This window comes from Gopherus flavomarginatus, chromosome 2 (genome assembly GCF_025201925.1).
Source record: "Gopherus flavomarginatus isolate rGopFla2 chromosome 2, rGopFla2.mat.asm, whole genome shotgun sequence".
NCBI lineage: Eukaryota > Metazoa > Chordata > Testudines > Testudinidae > Gopherus > Gopherus flavomarginatus.
The window spans coordinates 136,280,236-136,303,278 of record NC_066618.1 but is presented as its reverse complement, the minus strand read 5'-3'; the positions used below and the strand labels follow the sequence as shown (position 1 = coordinate 136,303,278).

Sequence of the window (23,043 nt, the reverse complement as noted above, 5' to 3'; positions counted from 1 at the left end):
ATCTCATGGTTAAGCCAAGGTGGTCTTTTGCCACATTTTCTATCTTTCCTAACCATCGGAATAGCTCGCTTTTGGGCCCTTAATAGCATCCCTTTGAAAAACTGCCAACTCTCCTCAGTTGTTTTTCCCCTCAGTCTTGATTCCCATGGGACCTTACCTATCAGCTCTCTGAGCTTACCAAAATCCGCCTTCCTGAAATCCATTGTCTCTATTTTGCTGTACTCCCTTCTACCCTTCCTTAGAATTGCAAACTCTATGATTTCATGAGCACTTTCACCCAAGCTTCCTTCTGCTTTCAAATTCTTGACGAGTTCCTCCCTATTTGTTAAAATCAAGTCTAGAACAGCTTCCCCCCTAGTAGCTTTTTCAACTTTCTGAAATAAAAAGTTGTCTGCAATGCAGTCCAGGAACTTATTGGATAGTCTGTGGCCCGTGGTGTTATTTTCCCAACAAATGCTCTATAGCTAGCCACTCCAATGAAAATAATAGACCCATCTTCAAAAGCTATGACCCAAATTTCACTCTTAATTTTCCTTTTAAACATGTGTTGTAATTTCACAGTTGACACACAGCCACTTACCAATGCACTATGCAAACAACATAGAGGGAAGAGATGTGCATTCAGTGCTTTTAACTGTAACTTGAGTGTGTCTATTTCAAGTTATCCATATTCTATATAGCTAGAAATCTAATAAGCAAGCATCTTCTTTGCTTTTGCTGTTTAAAGAAGAAAAACAGCACCACTTTTCCTCAGCAGAGTGTCCTGAAAGTACAAGTGGTGGCAATTACTCTTCATATAGCAAAACAGCCAAATTAAGAGGGAAATTGGAGCCAGTTTTTAACAATGTTTTATAATATATATTTTTAATCACACTTATATGAGTCTTGCAAAAAAATTTTTGTTTCCTCACTTGGGACTTGACCCAATATTCATTGAGGTCAATGGGAGTTGGATCAGGTCCCTGGAAAGTATTTTTTTCAAGGGCTAAGTAAAGTGTTATCGTAGGAATGGCAAGTAGATTTTGTGCCCAAGTTGGTAAATTTACATTACAGATTTGGCACAAGATTTACAGATGATAAAGATATTTCATCAGTAAATATTTTGTGGCATCTGAAATAATATAGTGGAGTCCAATATCAGAGCTACGAATAGCCATTTTAGCTCATTATGCTTTCATGCTAGTTTAATTAATTAAGAAAAAATGTTACTGTTTAGTATTTATGTTATGTTATGTTAGACCATAAAGCAGCTGTAGGCTCTCCAGTGTTTGACTCCTGAACAAATAAAGTCATTTTCAGTAATATGAACTTGAACAACAGCTAACTTAGAAATGTTCATATCATTACACATTTCAATTTCAAATACAGAGGGCAACTTTTTCTGTGAACCCTAGAGAAAACAGTGCCGGGGAAAATGGGCATTATATTATAATAAAACACTATAAAGAACCTACTCTTGTTTCCCAGTTATGAACAAACAGCTGAGCAGTCTCAGTGTATTAACTAGACTAGAGGGTGTGTGAAATATTTATACAAAATTCAAAAGGCTTGAAGGCTCAAAAGGCTCCTCTAGCCATTTAACATTTTCTTGCAAAATTAAAATGTTCTTTGGAATAGAACTGTTTTTGAGGAAAAAATGTTTACACTGTAAAAACAGACAAAATGTCATGATTTTGCATATTTTCACAGTTGGCTTATCATTTGTATGACATTCCAGGAAAAGTAGTGGTGTGAAAAAGGGCAGAATGAAAACACCTAAAATTGTATTCAAATTCTGCATGATTTTGCACAGCCCTAAAAGAGATTGTATCTTTGTGTCTGTTGTAGGTATTTTGGGGGATACATTGTAGTGTCTGAGGGGTTGTTTATACAGTGGGAAAATGTGCACTATGGAGGGTTTGCATTATAAAATCCACTAACATGTTGTGCATTAATTGGTCCACGTGGACCCTCGTGGTGCACACTAATAATTCCCTAATATGATTTAACAGCATTATGTCATGGAACTTTCAGAGCAGGGTTTCCATGGACCAATTAATGTGCAACACATCAGTGCACTTTAGAAATCACACCTCCCCGTGCTCCTATAGAGGACATTACCCTGTTGTGTGGACGGACCCTGAGCACCATCTTATATTTTGCAGCATTGAGCATACTTGGCATGCTTTAATTAGGCAGAGTAAAGCAGCCTAGCATTGGAGAACAGAGTAGCCGTTGTGAGCTAATATGTAATTATTGTAACTGAGCATTCATAATAATTAGTGAAAACACTGATTAAATACAAATATTATTTACATTTAATGGAGTATCGTATATATGCATCTTTTTCACTGAAACCTGTCCCAATGTTTGATGTTGTCCTCATGCAGGATGGATGGTCACAGTATCACTTTGTAGCCTCATCTTCGACAATAGAGCGGGATCGGCAAAGACCATACTCTTCATCACGCACGCCCTCCATCTCACCAGTGCGCATGTCTCCTAATAATCGCTCAGGTAAGACCATGCTTCTAGGGCTGAAGTAAACAGAGAAGTAATCTAGTAATGTCATCTTTCCATTGTTAAGCACGGTCAGTAGCATCTAGATGCATTATTAGCCATGATGGGAGCTTGTGGGAAATTTTTTCATTCTTATCAGTGTATCTTTGTATACAGAAATATTTTTTATTTGTGTCAATGCCTTGTAGAAATTTAAAGCAGACAGACTATTCAGGGTAATCTTTTACTGCGAATATCTATTCACTATTTTCCTTGTCCACTGCCAGTTAAGATTATCTGATTGGGAAAGTGAAAATTTCCCAGGCCATTGGGCCTACTGTTAGCATTGGGAAGTTCCCCATCTCAGATGCCTCCAAGTAATTTGTTTTACTAGTCATAGAAACCACAAATTTATTTGTTATGTATGTTTTATACTGTTAGAACTTCAGCTAGTGTAAATCATAAATCCACTCCAGTCAATGGATCTACACCAACGTTCACCAACTGAGCATCTCGTTATGGATGTATTTGCAGAAGGATTGACTGCAACACTACATCTAATATTAATGCGGTGAACATGTAAACTTCCATTAAATGCTATTTCATCCACTGTAGAATTATTTCTGTCTTACACAGAGGAATTGATTCAGTTTTCACATGCAGAATTCAGGCCTCTTTTTCCTCCACTTATTCCAAGTTAAAATATGTCATTACTTTAAATGAAAGTAGTCCTCCATAAAGTCTTTTAAAATAAAGACAATAAAATCCTATCAGCCTCTCACTTTGCATTTGACTGCTTGCTCTGTTAAGCCTCTGTCATTAAGAACATAAGAATGGCCATACTGGGTTAGAACTATGGTCCATCTAGCCCAGTAACCTGTTTTTCTGAAAGTGACTGGTGTCAGATGCTTCAGAGGGAATGAATAGAACAGGGCAATTTATCAAGTAGGATTGTCGTGCAGTCTCAGCTTCGGGCAGTCTGAGGTTTAGGAACACCCAGAGTGTGGGGTTGCATATAGCCCCTGATGAACCTAACCTCCATCAATTTATCTAATTCTTTTCTGGACTCAGTTATACTTTTGACCTTCACAACATCTCCTGGCAATGAATTCCACAGGTTGATTGTGCATTGTGTGAAGACGTACTTCCTTATCTTTATTTAAACCTGCTGCCTATTAATTTCATTGGGTGACCCCTGGTTCTTGTGTTATGTGAAAGGATAAATAACATTTCCTAATTCATTTTTCTAAGATGAACAGTCCCAATTTTATTAATCACTCCTCATGTGCAAGTTGTTCCACATAGTCACTGGGATATCAGCAGTAAGATGTGTCTGGCTAAACTATTTACACCCTAGTGCAGAAGTGATTGTTTTTTAATGTCTGTTACTATCTAGGAGTCCAGTCTCAATCTACAAGGGCAACGTGTTGAGCTATTTTGAAAATCTGACCACAGGTATCCCCATAGTCATGGCTGAGTACTAAGCCATTTCAAAAATCTTCTCTTCATACAGGCACCTAGATGGGTGCCCTTTTGAAAATCTGACCCTGATTGTGAGTGCTGAGTGCTTGAAAAATCTGGCCTTGAGTTTTTGGTGAACATCTGACTCCAAGTATCTCCTGCTTTCTGTTGTTTGTTCAGTTCAAGGAGGGAATCTAACTTTGTCTGACATATAGGACTCTACCCCACCCTATCCCTCCACCCCGCAAAAGTCAGTACCGTAAATCATAATAGTGTTTCTTAGTCCAGCGTCAGACAATTTCATGAATGCCTCCATTAAAAACTTTGCAGGAGTCCATTTGTGGATTTGCATAAGTGGTGGAGAGCTGTTGCTTACACGGGGTGAATAGATATAGTTCCTCCAGGGAACAGACAGACAATTATGTCTTATCATTTGACTGTGTACAAAAAGCAGCATGCTTAACATGATCATTAGTGTTTTGATGTCTTAGCAATGGCCTAGCACCCCTTTGGAGTGTTGTATGTGTTGTATGTGTTGTATGTTGTCCTGTTAGATTCTGGCTGAGGACTCATGTTGTCCAAAACCATATTCTGATTCTGATTGGTTCTTTTTGATGATGTCAGAGTCTTAAAATCTTGCTAGATAGATAGCTGACAATCGCTTTAAGAGCAATCCCCAGTTTTAATAGATACATAAGCACAGCCATCTGCTTAACAATAGTCCTTAAATCCAGAGGTCCCAACCGGGGGGAGAAAATTTAACCAAAATTCTGAATCGATGCAAATTTGTTACTTTAATCCTAACAAGAAAAATACCGTGTAAATTAGGACTGCTGGAGGAAATGACCAAAGATTAAGGTTTGTGCATGAGTTTTTACAGATTTTCTTTGTAAACTATAGAAATAATACAGTATAATAAGCTGAACCATTATCAAACATCAATGTTCTTTCTAAAAACTACTATATATTAACATATCCTTTGAAGGTTAAACTCTAGTAAAACAATACCAGCCACACAGGAAAAGAACAGATATGAGACTAGAGAACAAATTTCTGTCCTCGTGATTTAAGTAGTGAGCAGAACAGTTTCAAAAATAAAGGACACAATCATTATAAATGTCCACTTTTTGTCATGGTAAGGAGGACATGAATGTGCTATTATTCATTGCTATTACAATATCACACTGAAAATATACCAGCCACCTTTTCTAAATGTGAGGAGAGGAAATTTCGTCAATGTGCTTTGCCTTTATGAAACCAAATACTTAAAGCAGTGGAGTTCAAATAACATACTAAGCAACAAATGTAAAGGTTATACTTGTGCCCTACATAAAAATCTTAACTGAAACTCACTTTTAATCTTAATTCTTGTTTTAGCATTGTCAAGTTATCAGCCATAAGTATCCACTTTGTTTCCTAAGCAGTAGAAAACTTTTAAGGAGTGCTGGAAAGTCTCTAAGTGAACATTGAGTGGCCAGCCAATACCCCAGTGTTATATAATGCTTTCTCTCTCATTAGTGTTTCTTTACTTCATTTCTTTGATAATAGCTGGGGTAGTGCACTTGATTGGTCCAATTTTTTTCAGTCTAAATCTATAATACTTTCTGATAAACTCTTGGAATGAAATCCTGGTCATATTAAAGTCAAAGATAGCTTTGTCATCTACTTCAGTGGAGCCAGGATTTCTGTTTTTCATTGACATTTCCCATTATTTTTTTTCACCACTATTTTGAAACTTTCCAACTAAACTCTCACTCTGGTGTGTATTGATTTTGTGAGGCCCAAAGCTTTTGCCTTTCTGTCCATGTATTCAAGTTTGTGTCACGAGAAGAAATGCTAGTACCTCCTCTGATATTGAGATTAAAATGGAAAAAATAAATACCAATACTTGGAGAAAATTGTTTTATAAGACAGCGCCTTCATTAGGCATCAGTGCTGCTCAAATGCAATCCTTATGTTTTGCTCTCTCTCTGGTGTTTTGCCCATGTTTGCTAATCTAGAGTAGATAATTACTGAGCCTTAAATATGCACATATAGAACCTTCATTTATTTCAGTGGAACTTGCATATGTGTATGCCTGGGGAAAAAATAGATTTTGGGGACCAAAATTGCATAACAAATCAGGGGCAATTATTGAATTGTTCAATATGCACTTTGGGGATCATTTTTTCAAATGAACTCGGGTCCCATGTAAGCACCCATGTAACAGCTTGATTTTCAAGAGTTCATGTCCCTTTGTGACACTTCTGGCCAGTTTTCAAAAGAACTCATCATTCAAGGGACCGAGCTATTGAAAATCTTCTCTTTTCTTTTGGTGCCTAAATGGGATCTGAGCTTTTTGAGAATTTAACTATAAGAAGACTTTAAAATGGGGCATTTGTTTGTTATAACATTAGAGCCTAATGAGAAGTTTAGTATCAACATGGACAGTGATCTTCTGTCACCATTGTTCCCAGATTTGAAATATGTAGGTATAAAATCACTAAAATCTGGAAGAGAAGCTTAATTCTGTCCCTCCCCCTCCCCCTACCGAAAAAAACAGGATGTCTAACGGGTGTTGGAATTTCTCAAGGAGACTCTCACGCGTATTTTATTGACTTTACCCAGTTTGGGTCAAAATTCTGATCTCCAAAGCAAGATTCAATGAGATTCTCATGATTCTTGGGGTAAAATACAGAGTGAAAAGGGAAGATGTTGCATAATACAGAAAGTATTCGGTAAGGAGTTGCACGGTAGTTGTTAGGACAGCACCTCGAGTTAGAGGCTTCTTTTTTCTGTTTGAGAAATTGGTTAATGCAACCTGTGGATTTTGCTGTATTTAAAATTGTGAAGCAGCGAGAAGGGCCTCAGGAAAATCATGTTAACAGGTATAACCGCAGGACACTATTCACCTCCCCACAGCCCCCTTTGTGTGTGATGGTCATTCACTCCCAGCTGGAGTAAGCATTGACTGCAGTAGCGATCATTTTGCCATACGTTTATCAGTAATCAAAAAGAATTTACCACTAGAGACCTTACCAAGTCCACCGTGATAATAAAACAGCTTTCTTGCTGGTAGCATCTAGGGAGAATATTGCTGACATCCTTTTAATAAAGATTTAACCTTGCAAGTCCCTTGCTGGCCAAGAAACCCTTGATTTCTGGTTAGATTTCATCACACATAAAAGTGGAGCTGCCCAGTATGAAATACATTTGTGACACCATTTCCAAATGTGGGGCAGTTTTATTTTTCCCGAAGGGATATTCTTTTGGATTTCCAGCCAGAGAGTGAAAGAGAAAGAACTATGTGACATTATTTTTCCCTAAAAAGGGCCTGATTTTTAAACAGTCATTAAAACAAAGAGCAAACTTGCCATTACCCAAGCTATTAAAAGAAAAGCTTCCTCTCATCATTGCTCTGGGGGCAGGAATCCCTCTTTATTTGTGTTCCTTCCTCTCTAAAGATTCTTAGTGCTTTTGAATAAGTGAAATTAAAAATCCTCAGAACCAGTTAGATTTGGTTGCATGTAGAAATGTAAATACCTAGTAACAATTGGGGGACAAAATTATTCTTCCTGCTAGAAAACTTCAACTGATATATAGACTTGGGGAATCTATAAAGTACTGGGAATTGCAGAGCCCTGCAACACCCAGAGTACCTTAGGGGACTGTGTCTAGGTATTCATTTGTTATAGGGCTAACTTTTGTCAAAGGCTGAGAAAATACATTATCCCCCAGAAATATTTAATCAAACTTTTCTTATCTTTGGGAGCAAGACCGCAGAACTGGTAATAGGGGTCTCAATGGAAGAAGAAAAAAACCTCTATTCTTAAACTGGTTTGGGGGAAATAAAAGTTTAAGAAATATGGTAATAAGTCCTAATTGTTGCCCTAATATCCAACATATCTCTATTTTATGAACACTTTATCATAAGCTTTCACTAACATATTTGTCATCTAAATATTACAATGATATGTGCAGCCAGGAATGCAGTTAAATACAGTGCCCACCCTCAGCATTTGCTAGTTACTTTAGTTAACTAAATGATGTTACTCCAGAATAGTCAGAAAGACAGAGAGGTCACCATTAAAAAGAATTGCTATATGAAATCCCATTGTTTTTCCATCACCTGGAATAGGAATTAATTATTATGATTATTTGGTATTTTTGGTAGATGCTGACTTTTTAATGGTCATTGCTGTATATACAGATAATCATACCCCTAATACTAGAGTCAGAATTATTGGAGTTACTTTCAAGTATTGAGCATTTACCTGAATATTTGTATATATCTTGGGTTTTTAGTTAAAGTTACATTTTCCATATTAATGCCTTTTTGTCTCATAACCATTGCATGGTTCCTGTTTATTTTCAAGTGATAAAACAAAGCATAACTCTTATAAGGGTTTTTCTGCTTCCTGTTAATCATTATAAAAGTTTTTTCAACAAAGGAGGAACTGATGATACCTGAGGAAGTGAACCTGATTATGCAAAATTGTTGTCAAATGTACAAATTAAAGAAATGGAAAGGATGAAGAAAAATAAAATTGCTGCTTATGTCCTTCCATTGTGATCATCTTAGTTGTTACATGTAAATGGAAAAGGAACAAAATGCTCAGACAAAAATGCAGTTTTTAACAACTGCCTTTAATACATTTGTCATATATTTGAAATAGCAGCACTTCTAACCCCTTTCCAAATCCAGTTCTGTCTATGCACTTTACACAGTTTAATTCTTATATATTAACAAATGTAAATCTTACTAAATTGTTTACCCCAGATGTCCTTGCAGTGGTGTGAGGGGAGAAAAATTATTTGTTTTTACTATCTAGCAAGTGCCCCAGCCTCACCTCGGGAAATGATCAGCCTAAAAGAAAGGAAGACAGACTACGAATCAACTGGAACAAATGCCGCTTACCATGGTAATAAAGGAGAACACACTTCCAGGAAAGACACCATGACAGGTGAGATTGTTCTTACACCTCACATATATAAATTGATTGTGATAGACACATTTTCTAGGCTTGGCTGAGTTTACTGTAATAGTGAAAAAGATCAACTTCTGTGATGTCTGAGTACCTCATAGATATAAGATTGAAAGTAAAAAGAATAGTATTAGTATAACTCCTTATAAAACTCTTATGTGAATACAGAGCTGTGTATACATTCTTGATCTAGGTGGTAGCTCAACACATGTAATAAATACTCAACAATCAGGAGTGGCCCTGTACTTTATAACATCTAATCCAATTACAACATGGACCTGTAGAGATGCCATGATGCCTGAGTGTTTTCCCCCACCATTATCTGTAGAGATCTTGAAGGATTCCAAGACTGAGTTCTCTGCCAGGTTTTTAATGTTGCTTGGGACATCATCAGCATGCTAATTCAATACCAAGCTTCTCATGCTACAATCTGTATCCAGAAGTTTGCGTTCAAGATCTGACGTTGCTCATATAGCATTTCCTGTGCAGTACAATACTTGGTAACCAAAACCCTACAGATTATCATCTGAGTTTACATGGAGGGAGCAACATGAAAGAAGATGAATTAACATGAAATCTAAGAAGTGATCTAAGAAATGGAAAAGCAGACAAATAGATTTTGCACATCATTGAGAGCCTGGAAGTCTTAACGTTTGCCTCTGGCCTTAGGAGACAATTCAGCAGACCATTACAGAAGGAAGCAGCAAAGAGGAAGCCATTTGTTCATGCAAGGTACTGTATTTGACATTAGTTTTCAGTATTTGGGATGTCTGAGAATGATTTGTAATCACACCAAATAGAGTTGTTCTACCCTACCCTGATGTGACGTTGCTGCCATTCACTTTTTCCTGTCACCTAAACAGTGTCATTGTAAAGGCCATTATTGACATGATTGTGGAGGACAGGTCTGTGTTCAGCTATTATTACACTTTGTCAGGACCTTGGATACATCCATGAAGAAGGTTTGTCAGAATCCAGTTTGGCACTAGGGAAGGACAAAGGATACGGTTTCCTTTTTAAAGTATCTGAAAGTTCAGGCAAGCATACTAAGTAAGAATGATCAGAGGGGAGGACATTTTCTGGCAGTTAATGACACATCTTTCACCTTGTTTCTCCCTGCCTCTTCTTAAAATCCATGTTCATTTCTCTTCCAGTTCATCTCCCCACCCTTCTCTCTTTTTTATTTTTACTGCAGTATCTCTGGCTTCTCTTTTTCTTTCTTTAGTTCAATCATTCCCCCTTGTTTGCTGTTTTTTTAAGGAATGGAACTTGGAACTTCCCCAACCCCTGTGTTCCATTTTGAGTTCCACTCCCTGTTGTGCCTAAGTCCCCATTCTTCCGTCCCCCCTTGTAACTGCTTTTTCATTGGGTTCTTTGTAATAAAGTGTTTGCATCAAACTTCAGGTTACCCATTCTACTATCCAGCTACTTGGCTCTTTGTGAGAGGTGAGTAACAACATCAAATTTAAAAGATCTGCTGTAGTTCCCAGTACTGTACATGCACTGTGAATTTGAAACAGGAGCTTATGAATCACATTCTCTCTTTCAGGTTGCCAAATCTCAACCCTGTACAGTTGGTCTGACATCAAATGAAGAGCCATTTGAGGAAGGCAAAGCCTATAAATAACTAAATAAAGTGAATAATTCTACTAGTAGATGTTGACTGTTGATTGTAACAAATGTACAGATCACCTTTACAAAGTATTTGTCATTCGAGATAGAGGAACAAGAAGCAACAACAAACATGTAAAGGAAACCAGGCAAACTGGATAAAAATATTTCAATAAAAATAATATAAAATCAATCTTTATGTTTTTGTTGTGAGATATTTTGTTGTACTGGGCTGTTCTCCTGTTTGCCTGGGTTTACATCCTGTAACAAGAGGTAAGGATTCCCTCACTGCCTGCAGCACACATGTTGCATATCCATCACTGAACTGTAGTCAGTACATGGATGGGTTGTAAAGGAGCATGTGAGCTTTAGAGGAATATTTTGCCAAGTTGGAGTTGTGATGCATAGATTTCCTCTTATTCTGTGGCGCAATGAAAAATGCTCAGTGCAAGATATGTAGGTAATTCTCCCACTGACGTATGCAGCATGCATATCTACCAGTATATCCATATGCCCGTTTATCCACAACTGTCCCAGGTTTTACAAAGCCATTCCCAGGTTACAGTCCCAGACAATGTCCTGTGAACTATTGGTTGCTACCTGATAGGTTGTTTTTTTTAACAGTAATGTTGGCCTCCTGTCACTAAAGGAATATGTGGGGAAGTCTGTGAAGCCTGCAGAAAAGAGTGCAAAGCTATGAAATAAACAATTGAGTAAAAAGTGTTAAGATCCTTATTAATGAATTAAGCAGCTCTGAAATACCATTGATTTCCTGAGGCCAGGTAAGAGAAAAGCAGGAACAGTATGATCATTCTCCTTTGCTCTCTCTGCTTTTATAACACCTTGCTACATTTACAGGTCATCACACAACTAGCCTATTTTTGAGAACTGTAAAAATAATAAGAAACATACTTCATGGCTTCTCCTGTTGAACCGACATTAAGCATCACCATCTGTGTCCTATATCAACCACTCCAGGCACAGAAGCATCTTCTGGATCAACATTTTCCAGGTTTACTTTAAAGAATGTCCATTTCCCTTCTATGTCAGTGTTCAGGCTTACTCATCTAATAGCCTGCACACACTCCAGGTGCCCTGAAAATGCATTCTGAACACAAACAAGGAGGGAGTGCATCTGAAATATCTTTCTCCAGCCATTGCCAAAGGAACTTTTATTGCCTGCTTTTCTTAAAGAAACCATCATACAAAGGGGTCATCCCATATGCCAGTGTCATGTCTTCCATCATACAGGAAGCTGGGAGTGATAAGAAAGCAGGAGACCCCCACACGGGCTGGTATTTGTATAACATACAAATGTTTAACTTTACTGCTTGGAACTATGTTTTAGAAGAGGAGCTCTGCTGGATATAACGAAAGACACAGACCATGCAGTGCAAGGGGCAGATGACTGGCTTTAACTAATTTATCCTTCCCTTTCTTGCTGACTATCAGACTATGCTTACGAGGGCATTGGGCTAGTGACTTCTTGTTTCAAAGTACTATAAATGTCTCCAGAGTCAGCAGTTTTTGGAACATGAAACTTGAATGTAAATCTTAAACCATGAATCAAGTAAGTGAGCTAAGATATATGAGAAGACTTAGGTCAGTGATATCTTTGTCACATAAATATCTAGCTATATCCTTTTCAAAGCTGGTCTTAAGGTTATCAATGTGTTCTTCACAGAAGGCTGCTGAGGAGAATTATTTTTCTACCAACTTTCACCAATATAATTCTTGGCATCTTCTAAAATAATATGGGTAGTTTAGATTCATATAGCATCCTTCACACCAGGGGATCGCAGAGTTCTTCACAAACTGTATTGGTCTATCATGGTGGCCCTTAAAAACTTCCCAGATTTACCTTATATAAATGGATATGGTAACATCGGCATCTGCAATAGTCACTTGTACTTACCTATTGTTACTACAGAAAATGTACAAACACTGAAATATTAATTCATCCATCACTGAAATGCAGCCACCTCTGGAGTATAATGTGTCGGCTCCAATTCTCATATTCCCATTTGCTGCCTCACTCTCTCTGACCACCATACTTCTTTCTATCCTTCCATCCCTCCTCTTCCCCCATTTCTTAATATCACTTCCTTCTTCATCCTCCCTCTCCCAACCTCTGACAATTTTACATGTCTTAACGTGTATACGATATCTCAGCAAGGGATGGGTGCAAACTGCAAAATGTGGATCGATTCATCCCTCTCTCTCCTTTTCACTTGTCCTCATCCTCTGTAGTTTTTGACATCAATAGTCAACTGTTCATCCAGGCATAGTGAACTTCTTAATTAACTCAAGAGATTAAGCTCTCTCATCTTCTACCCTAAACTATCCCAGTTTTCTGCTTTGGGAACTCTTGGCATTCCCAAACTCTTAGTGTGCCATTTTCCCTTTAATATGTTAAATAAAGGACTCTGTACCATTTATGTTTTGTTTATATTTTACAATGTGAATTTGTGATTTGCATAACAACATTGATACAATTCTGTCAGCGTGTATATTCTGTTCTTCTGCTATGTGTCCATGTGGTTTCCATTCACCTCATGCACATGATGTATGTTTGTTTCTGAACAGCAGTGTCCGTTGGGGCTGTGTATGCATTCTGTAGCTCCTCATGCGGCTATGTGAGGGCATTAAGACTATGACTCTCTGTTCCTTTTTACCATCCTGGCAGTAAGATGGAACCTGGCAAACTTCTGACCAACTAGTTTAGCTTTGGCTAAATTTCTTCAAACTCTTCATAAAATCTTCATAACTCTTCTGATTCTGTGACAAATGACCACCATGAATGATACCAATCTATCTGGGCTGAGTATTTATATCAGACCCTGTGCACAGGTCCTCCAGACACTCTTCCTGTACAAGACTTTTCAATTTGGTGGTTTTGAAATCTGTGGGCTTCAAGCTGTGCCTGTCCTGTGATGGACAATTCCATTGATGTATGAACACAGGAGGTGCCTCCTCTATTTCGGAGTGCCCCACGTACCGAGTAAATGTTCAATGTGGCTTTCATGCTCCATAATAAATGTAAATTGTGAGACACGCAGTTAAAGCGTCATCTCCTGGAGCAATCTGTGAAGGTCTCTTGAGATCCTGAGACAACAGGCAGCTGGATCTGGGTAATGGACAAGCCAGCTTCATTCAGCTCACCATCTAGCAGGCAAGTGACTCCAAAGACCAGAGCAGAGAAGATGGTGATGAGGAAAGACCTGGCATTTGCAAAGCACTGGAACCTCAGGCACCATTGCCAACATCTACCATTACCAAAGCTCAGCACAAAGAGAGGCTACTCTGATCTCAAAGGCAGAGACTACAGGTGGAGCTCAGTGTCCTCCCATAAAGACAGATCAAATAAAGCCTCAGGGATACAGCCACCAAGACCCACATGGCTTTGAATTCTGATAATAAGGAGCAGCCTGTGTCACAGAGGAAGCCTTCTCTGGTGTCATATCCCTCAGTGTTGATGTCTACAAACAATGACAACACTCTGGGGACCATCATCAGTACTGAGACACCTATCTATACTGGTGCAAACCCTAGTATTAAAAGCATCTTATACTTCAGCATCATCCACACATGTCACTAGGACATACATTCTCCGCACCTTCAAAAGAGAACCTACTCCTCTGAGATCTGTTACTGAAAGACCTGTCTGCTCTCCCCCTCGGGCTCAGCAGAAATGGCATTGTTCTAGTCAATACCAAATACCCTAAAAGCATGCCTCTGTGGCCCTGTTGAGCTTATTGAGAGTCCGTTCTTACAGGTCTTTAGAGCAAAAATACCACCAAAGGACCTGTCATCTTTGTCACCTGACAAGGTGGTCTCCTTGTCACCAGTACCAGCCTGGATGTCTTCAAGTCTAAGAGCTGCTTATGAGAATAGCTGAAACTCTGGAGCTAAAGACTTAGGTCACATCAGAGGAATTCCATAAGTTTGACATTCTCACACTTGCCAGTCCAGAACAGCGAACCGCAGCCACAGGGAGCTGCGGGCGGCTGTGCCTATGGACTATCAATGTTAACAAACTGTCTTGTGTGGCAGGTTGCCCACCACTTGGCTAGAGCCTGGTGGCAGACACCAGCCATTGTAACTACAACTGCAAAACAGGTAGAGAAAATGTACTAGGTCTCTCAATATGGATTTGAGTACTTCCATGCCCACCACAACCCAGACTCCTTAGATGTTTGAGCAGTGCAGTAAAAGTCTAAATCAAAAAAGTGTACCTCTAACGGGGTGGGGGAGTGGATCAGTGACCCAAAAAGGCTCAATGTGTCTGGGAGAAAAATCTTACTATTACTGCTCTTTACAACTCAGAGTGGCAAGTTGCCAGGCCTTACTAATCAACCTATTGGCCATATTCGACACAAGGAGAAAAGAAGCTAGGTTTCTTGGGTGTTTCCAGAGCCTTGCTCCATTACCTGGACAAGACTAAACCCTTTAGACCGTTTCTTCATCTCTTTGTGATTATACTCGGCTCATCAAAAGGCCAAACCTTCCCAGCAGAGAGACTTTTTAAGCGGATCACACAGTGTTGCTCTGCCTGCTATCAAGTAGCTGGTGAGCCTTTCCCTCTTTCTTGTACTCCACAAGCTACACCAGGGCACAAGCAGCATCTTCAGCCTGATTCAGGAATGTGACTGTACCTGAGACCTGCAGAGCAACCTAATGACCTTTGTCAAACATTGCACCCTTGACATGGCAGCCAGGTCCTATGCCAAGTTCAGGAAAGCAGTGCTTTACTCATTATTTGACTAATTGACTGGCCTTTCTCATTCACCTGTCCAGAGAGGATACTGCTTGCCAGTCACCAGATCCACACTGGCACATACTCAAAGAGAGAGAATGGTTATTTACCTTGCAGAAATTCTGGTTCTTTGAGATGTTATACTCAGTGGATCCCTTGACCTTCCCTCCATCCCTCCTTTTCAGAGTCCTCAGCTAACCTGGGCTTTGAATTGCAAGGGAACTGAAGGAGGGTCGCAGCCACTCCCACTCTGCCCTTGTATAGGAGCATAAGGTGACATAGGCACATGCTCCGCTATTCAGAAAAACTATAGTTTTGTGTGCATTAGGTACATATGTACCTACAGTAGGAACCACACTGATTACAACAAGGATAGTGTCCCTAGCCTCTGTTTGCGAGAAGCTGGGAATGGGCGATAGGGGATGGTTGATGATTACCTGTTCTATTCATTTCCTCTGGGACCCCTGGCATTGGCTGCTATCGGAAGACAGGATACTGGTCCTAGATGGATCTTTGGTCTGACCCAGTATGGCCGTTCTTACATACTTGTAAGATGTACAACATCTTGAAACACCACAGTTACTGTAGGATAAGTACCTGTTCTATATTCATGCTCCCTGTGAGTGATCTGCAGCCACTGCACAAGTCATTTACTTTGCATTCTTGCAAATATCCAAAATGCACAAGTTTTTTTCAAACCACATCTGCAATATATATCTCAGATAGGTTGTAAGGGCATTTAAATGCAGGGGTAGAATCAGCCCCATATGAGACACCCATGACTTGAAATGTTATTGGAAAAGAAGAAAAACTGAAATCCCTACTAAAAATGTGAGCATCTCTAAAGGACAGATGTGATATTTTTCTTGTCCCTAGAATTACTGCTTCATCTCAACACTTTCAGGCTCATAACTCAATTCACTTAATGAGCTTGACTGTGGAACATCTTGGGGGAGAGCGATATTAGTTCACAGGCTGAGGCCTGATCATCCAGATCGCTTCATTTTCACCAGATATCAGCCTTTTGGTAGTTCATTTTTGGAGCTAATTTATATCTCTTTCCCCCCAAGTGGTTGGTTTCACCTTGTAAGAAAAGAAGCATTGCAGCGCAGCTAATTCATGCATTTGACCATCATCATCCTAAGTGTCTGATCCAAGGAACAAAAGTGCCAGGTTTTTTAGACCCAGTATTTATAGTTGCATGTGTTAAATGTATAAATGATATACTGTAACACAATGTACTTAGCCTGAGATTTATGGTTTATTGTTGTTTGCATGCCAAATTTCCTATTGGCTTATGTGTGAAATCCACGGATTCAGTGTAACTTCCACCTACTAACGTTAATAAGTGATATATATGTACACAGCAAAGTGAAGAATGAGACTATTTGATGGTAAGGAAAGTCTGGCATTTACATGATAATTTGCAAGTGAAAGCAAAAGTGAACTCACATAACAGCCACACTTCATAAAGCTTAGGTACATGCTGGTGCTTTCAAAGATGCAATTCAGTTGCCTTCTTTGTTGCTTTTAATCAGCACAGTTAATCTACTAACCTGCAAAGAGAAGGAAATAATCCCAAATTAAGAATCTCACACTCTTAATTAAAAAAGAAAAAGCTATCATTCTCTCAATATACCCAAAAATTCCAATCCTTAATTATTATATATTTATATTCATTCCAGAATGAATGTTTTTTACTTGGGACAAATCTTAACCAGTATTATGTTAATATATGTAGTGTAATAACAGCAAAATCACTGCAAAAAATCCTGCAGAGAGACACGTCTGGTAATACTTTTCTCCTTTACTTTTGTCTTTAGCTCAAAATGCTGGAATCTCAACTTTGTACAGGAATTCTTATGGTGCACCTGCTGAAGATATCAAACACAACCAGGTATGTGAGTACAGTAAAATACTAGTTTCTATACAAAAAGTGCAAATGTATTCATTGTTTTGCCTGTTAGAACAATCAAAAACATTAAAATAATAGAGAAGTATGGACAGTGAGGGCTACATTCTGTGCTTTTGCAAGTGGTAGCAATTCCATTGACTTCAAAAGAGTTGTGCTCTTCTGTACCAGCAGAGAATTTGGACACAAGTTTCCAAAATGTGTAACAATTTATCATGGCATACAGTACATAGATGGCACTACATGTATGTGGCATAGACTACAAAAGCACAGGACTCTGCCTAAGTAATTCCACTAGCTCATCCAGTAGTAGTAACCTCATGGTTTTTTGATGTCTTATGTTCCATGAATTTGGTGGTGTGCATCCAGTTCCAGATGGTCAGGTATCTGCACCACAAAAAACAGTACTGTTATTGACACTACAGTAACTCCTCACTTAAAGTCATCCCAGTTAACGTTGTTTCGTTGTTACGGCACTGATCAATTAGAGAAAATGCTCGTTTAAAGTTGTGCAATTCTCCCTTATAACGTTGTTTGGCAGCCACCTGCTTTGTCCACTGCATGCAGGAAGAGCAGCCCGGAACCAGAGTGGGCCGGCAGCCCCCCTATCAGCTCCCCTAAGTTCCCTGTGTGGCAGCCGCCCAACACGCTATCAGTTGCTGGGCAGTTTATGTGTCCCTGCCCACACTGCCATATGCTGCTCCTGCCCTCTGCCTTGGAGCTGCTCCCAGGAGCCTCCTGCTTGCTGTGCAGGGGATGGGGGGGAAGAGGGGTGCTGATGTCAGGGTGTCCCCCTACCCCTGCTCCTGCCCCCTGCTCCTGTACCCAATCTCCACAGAACAGGGGCAGGGGGATACGACAGGGCTCAGAGAGCTTGCTGGCAGCAGCTGCTTTCTCAACTTGCTGATCTACTTAAAAAGGCAATGTGCTTAGAGTGGGCTCAGCATACTTAAAGGGGCAATGCACCTCTCTCTCTCTCTCTCTCTCTCTCTCACACACACACACACACACACACATACACACACGGTATGTGTCTCTGTATGTCTCTCTCTGACACACACACAAGGTATGTGTGTGTGTGAGAGAGAGAGAGAGAGTGTCTGTTTCTCACACACACACAAACACACACACACACAGTGTGTGTCTCTGTCTCACACACACATGCACCTCCCAGCACTTTGGAAAGTGGAGAGAGTGATGCACTCCAGTGGGATAGCGGGGGTTCATGATCACTCTCAGTTTCAGGGAATCTTTGCAGCCACTGCCATGTGTCTGTTGTATTTCCTCCCTCCATTTGTGCAGCCCTGTAGCATGTGAGGCTACATTAACAGCAATGTATTAACCCTTGAGGGCTCAGCCAAAAGCTGGATCATCATTTAGCAACAAGGCATTCTCTGGGAAATACCCCACCCTCTGACTCCACCACCTCAACCAAGCCTCACAATCATCATTGCTGTGTACAGTATTAAATTGTTTGTTTAAAACTATATATTGATTTATTTATATTTCCCTGGAACTAATCCCCCTATTTACATTAATTCTTATGGGGAAATGGGATTCGCTTAACATAGTTTCACTTAAAAGTAGAATTTTTCAGGAACATAACTACAATGTTAAGCAAGGAGTTACTGTATTTGACTCTCCTTGTTTAAAAGTTTCAGCAGAGATGCCAAGTACTGAATGGGCCTAGAGATTGATCAACCTTTCATCCTTAGTGTGAGCTGTTTGTGCTATACCTGTGTTAATAGAGGCCACTAGCTTCCATATTTGTCAGTCAGACACTTTTCGCAAACATCAATTCCCACAGTGGGTTTTTTAAAGAGGGAATTTGTGCATGTGTGTGTACATTCCACCCAGTAGGCAATAGTACACATACACAAACACAGACCCACACCCTAAATAGAAATCTTTTTAGAATAGTCTGTCCATTAAAACCACAGTATGCATTTAACAGCTCATGAAAAAATAGAGTAGTCTGTGTATTTAAGTGGTACCATAATTGGCAAGTTAATACCCATTATTAGAATGTGGATGTACATGGAGTTAGGGTGGAATACAAAAGAGCATTTCCTTAGCCCCCACCAATAGAGTGCTTTCAGATTATTGTGGAATTGTTTGTTTGTTAATTGTATGATAGACAATGCTATGTTGCACTTAAATAGCACCTTTCGTTCACAGATCTCAAAGTGCTCAAGCACTAATTAATTTTTGCAACATCCCCATGAAGTATGTAAGTGTTATATCCATTTTTCAGAATGGGAAATGAGATAGCAACTTTGAGGCAAAAAATGAACTTGGTGCAGACTTGTCGGGTACATAAATCCATATTTAGTAGAAGTGGTCTTTTCTGCAGAAAATTTTGGCTGGGAACCAAACATTGTAAATCAGAAAAGCCCCCACAATTCCTAATGGGAATTGTAGTTTGAAAACCAAAAGCTTTTCGGTTTCTAGGTGTTTGGTATCTTGATGAAAAGTGTAAATGTAAATTTTCTGTGGAAAGCAGCACTTTCTGCAGAAAAAATTGTTTAATTCAAACCCAATTTTCTGTCAAAACATGATTTTGATGAACATTTTGTGACCAGCCCTAATATTTAGATGTCTAAACAGGCCTACTATCAGCGGTGCAGAGAACACACAACTCATGGAAATTGCAGAAAAAATAGGACATTTTTATTTATGTGCCTAACTTTAACTAGCTAAGGCTGTTGGGGTTTTCTTTTGTTTTTTGTTTTTGTTTTTTCATATTTATAATTTTGTTTACATTTTTCCAAACACAACAAATATACCAAAATACCAGATTCATCACAATACACAAAGGAAGTAAAGAGAGTTAGGTGAAAGGGCTGGGAGGGGAAGTGACATGTGTCTCTTCAGGGTCTACATTAATCACAGACATCTAAAAAAAGTCAGCCCAAATCGCTCTATATTTTTGGGGCATTCCCCTTCTGCAGAATGCCAGTCATTTGTTAGCTGTGTGATCAGCCATATCAGTGAGCCAGGCATCAATGTTTGGTGGGAATCAACTTCTCCGTGTTTGCAGGATTAATTTTTTAGCACCCAAAGCTGCACATTGGAACCACGCTGCCTTGTTACCAGGTAATCTCCAGGCATCAGGAATATATCCAAGAACAAAACATAAGAGGGAGGGCTCCAATTAAGCATCTACTATCAGATTGGTCCTTTGACTCACCTCAAATTAGAAATTCTTGATTTAGGGCATTCCCAAAATATGTGAGCTAATGCAGCACCCAGGGAGTTTCATTTCCAACAGCAGTCAGCATTTATGATGCTCATTACAATTAGCCTATGTGAGGCCAGTGTCTTTTGGTGACTAAACCATAGTCCCAGGTCTGTAGTTGCTTTTTTAGCATTAGATACAATTGTATTCCATTGGGTTGGAATAGCTGAGTATCCAAATCTCTATTCAAGGCATCCAGGTTTGAACATTTGGGCTGAAACAGTGTGTCCAAGATACTAACAACCCCCTGGAATCTAGGCATACTGAAACCACGGCTGCTGTAATAATACTGAGCCCAATCCTGTGAGGTGCCAAACACCTTTTGTGATTTGCTGAGCATCCTCTTCTCACATTAACTTCAGTGGTAGCTGATGGGTGACACTGACACTCTGTGCAATGGTCCCAATGCAGCTGTACTTCTTCCCCTGCTTTTAAAGACATCCAGGAACATGATGAGACATCCAGGAACATGATGTTGGCCATGATGCTTGTACAAAAGCGGCGGAAAAAAAAAAGCCGCAATCGCGATCGGCAGCAGCTCCACCGCGCCGCTTTCTTCTTTGGCAGCAATTCGGCGGCAGGTCCTTCCCTCTGAGAAGGACCAAGGGACCCGCCACCGAATTGCCGCCGAAGAGCCCGACATGCCGCCCCTGCCCCTTAGCCGCCCCAAGCACCTACTTGTTGAGCTGGTGCCTGGAGCCAGCCCTGCTTGTACAATAGCCTTGCAGATCTCTCCATGTGGTAGCGTGTGATGCCATGGCATACTAGGTGGTGTCTAGTGGGCTCAGCTAGAGTGAAGGGAGAAAGCAGGATTTATACGTGGAGTTCTGTGGTGGGTCTGTGAGCTAGAGCCGCGCTGGGAGGCGCTACGCGAGGAAAAGGCATTATGCCTGTGCAGTGGAAGAGCAAGTGAGGGAGCATGGTTGGGGGAGGCAGTTACTACACTTCTTCTGCAGATCTAACCTGTACGTCTGTCGGGACTGCGGTGCAGCTATGGGCTGGTGAGGCCATGGCCATATGGCCACACCAATGTTGGGGCTGAGAGCACTGCAGGCAGCACTGGCCAGTTATCCTGCCAGCTGTCCCAGAGCACTAGTCACCAAATGTCCAGCTGCACCAAGGAAAGCATGACTGTGTCTTTTCCCTCCTCCCTGGTGCAGCCACACATCATAAATTAGCCTTTGCTATACACACAGCATGTTGAAAACGTACCAGAATGTCGCCTGTGGGATGAGTACATTCAGTAAGATTTAAAGATTCTTGGTTTTTTAAATGGTGTTTAAAATGTCCAAAAATATTCATAACCTAGGATGAGGTGCAGCACTATAGGGGATCTAGATTAATACAGGATTTTTTGCTTCTCTGTCATGCGCTCTCTCTCTCATCTGTTTACTGGAGCCAATCAAGGGATTCCTTAGAGGAAAGAAAGGTGTTGGCAGGTCTGGGACCAGCACTAGCACAAGTTTAAGCTACACATGCTCTCATAAAAAAGTGAGCTGTGATCTCTAGTGTTTAGAAAAGGACAGATGTTTAAAGGGATGCAGTGGAAAGCTGGCTGTAGTTACATAGAGGCTGCAAAGCAGAAAGAACGGAGTTCAGATTCATAGACTATAAGGCCAGAAGGGACTATTGTGATCATCTGGTCTGAGCTAACTAACGCAGGCAATATAACTTCCCTGAATTAATTCCAACTTCGAGTCCAGTGGCTGTGCTTGAACTAGAGGATATTTTTTTAGAAAAACATCCAGTCATGAAGATACTTAGCACCGGTTTATAAAATTCATCTTGTAATTTAAATGTTCCCTATCAAAACCTTCAGGCTCAGCTGTGCAAAAACAAATCATTGAAATAGTTTGAATTAGCTTCTGTGATTGATTAGGAAGAGTGTTCTGTCCCATCATAGATACACAAGATCCAAGGCTATCAAAGAACTATAACAGCAATTTAAATGTTAGATAATAAAGAGATTAGGGAATAGCTCAATTTAAAGGTAGGAATGGGATATATTTCAAGGCACTAAGTCCAAGACTTTCACATATGGGTTCCTCAAGTTAGAGTCCTTATCCATATTGAGGAGTTTAAGTAAAGCAATTTGTAAGAATGCAGAGCACACACAAATCCCACTAAACTCAGTGGGAACTGCTGCATGTCAGCATCGGTGAAAAATCCAGCCACTTTTATTTAGGTGCCTTGATACTAAGCTTTAGTCACCCAGGTTTAGAAATTTTCGTCTGAGTCATCTTATTTTTATCTTAAAAAAATGCGTGGGCCAAAGGTTTCCCCAAAGAAAACTTTGTTTAATTCGGAGTCTTTATTAGACATTTGAGTCCTATGATGAAGTCCAGTTATATGGAGACAGAATAAGAAGCTGAGTAAGATATGGGAAGGAACTGAACACGTCAGGGTTTATAGTAGAGGTGGCTGCAAGCTACATTGTTTGGCTCCAATCTTCCAGGATTATGGCTCAAACCCACCGCTAGTTCTCACAGCCCAAGCCTAAATCCTACAGCCTTTGCTGTTTAACTACCTCTCTTTAAGCAAATCAGCATCTGTTAGCAGCAGTAATAAATGTGAGTATAAAGCACTGCCGGCAGCATTCTTACTCCAGCCTGATAAGTTGAAA

The 23,043-nt window shown here is 39.9% G+C and overlaps 1 protein-coding gene across 8 annotated transcripts in view; it reads left to right on the top strand.

The window, feature by feature from the left end:
- Positions 1-23,043, top strand: part of CTNND2 (catenin delta 2) — a 1,245,479-nt gene that overhangs the window by 1,218,922 nt on the left and 3,514 nt on the right. For all 8 annotated transcript variants that reach the window (XM_050937394.1, XM_050937393.1, XM_050937390.1 and 5 more), the window contains 3 exons: positions 2,370-2,496; positions 8,751-8,882; positions 17,094-17,167. In XM_050937394.1, the coding sequence (XP_050793351.1) occupies positions 2,370-2,496; positions 8,751-8,882; positions 17,094-17,167 (333 nt within the window). The remainder of the gene's footprint in view (positions 1-2,369; positions 2,497-8,750; positions 8,883-17,093; positions 17,168-23,043) is intronic.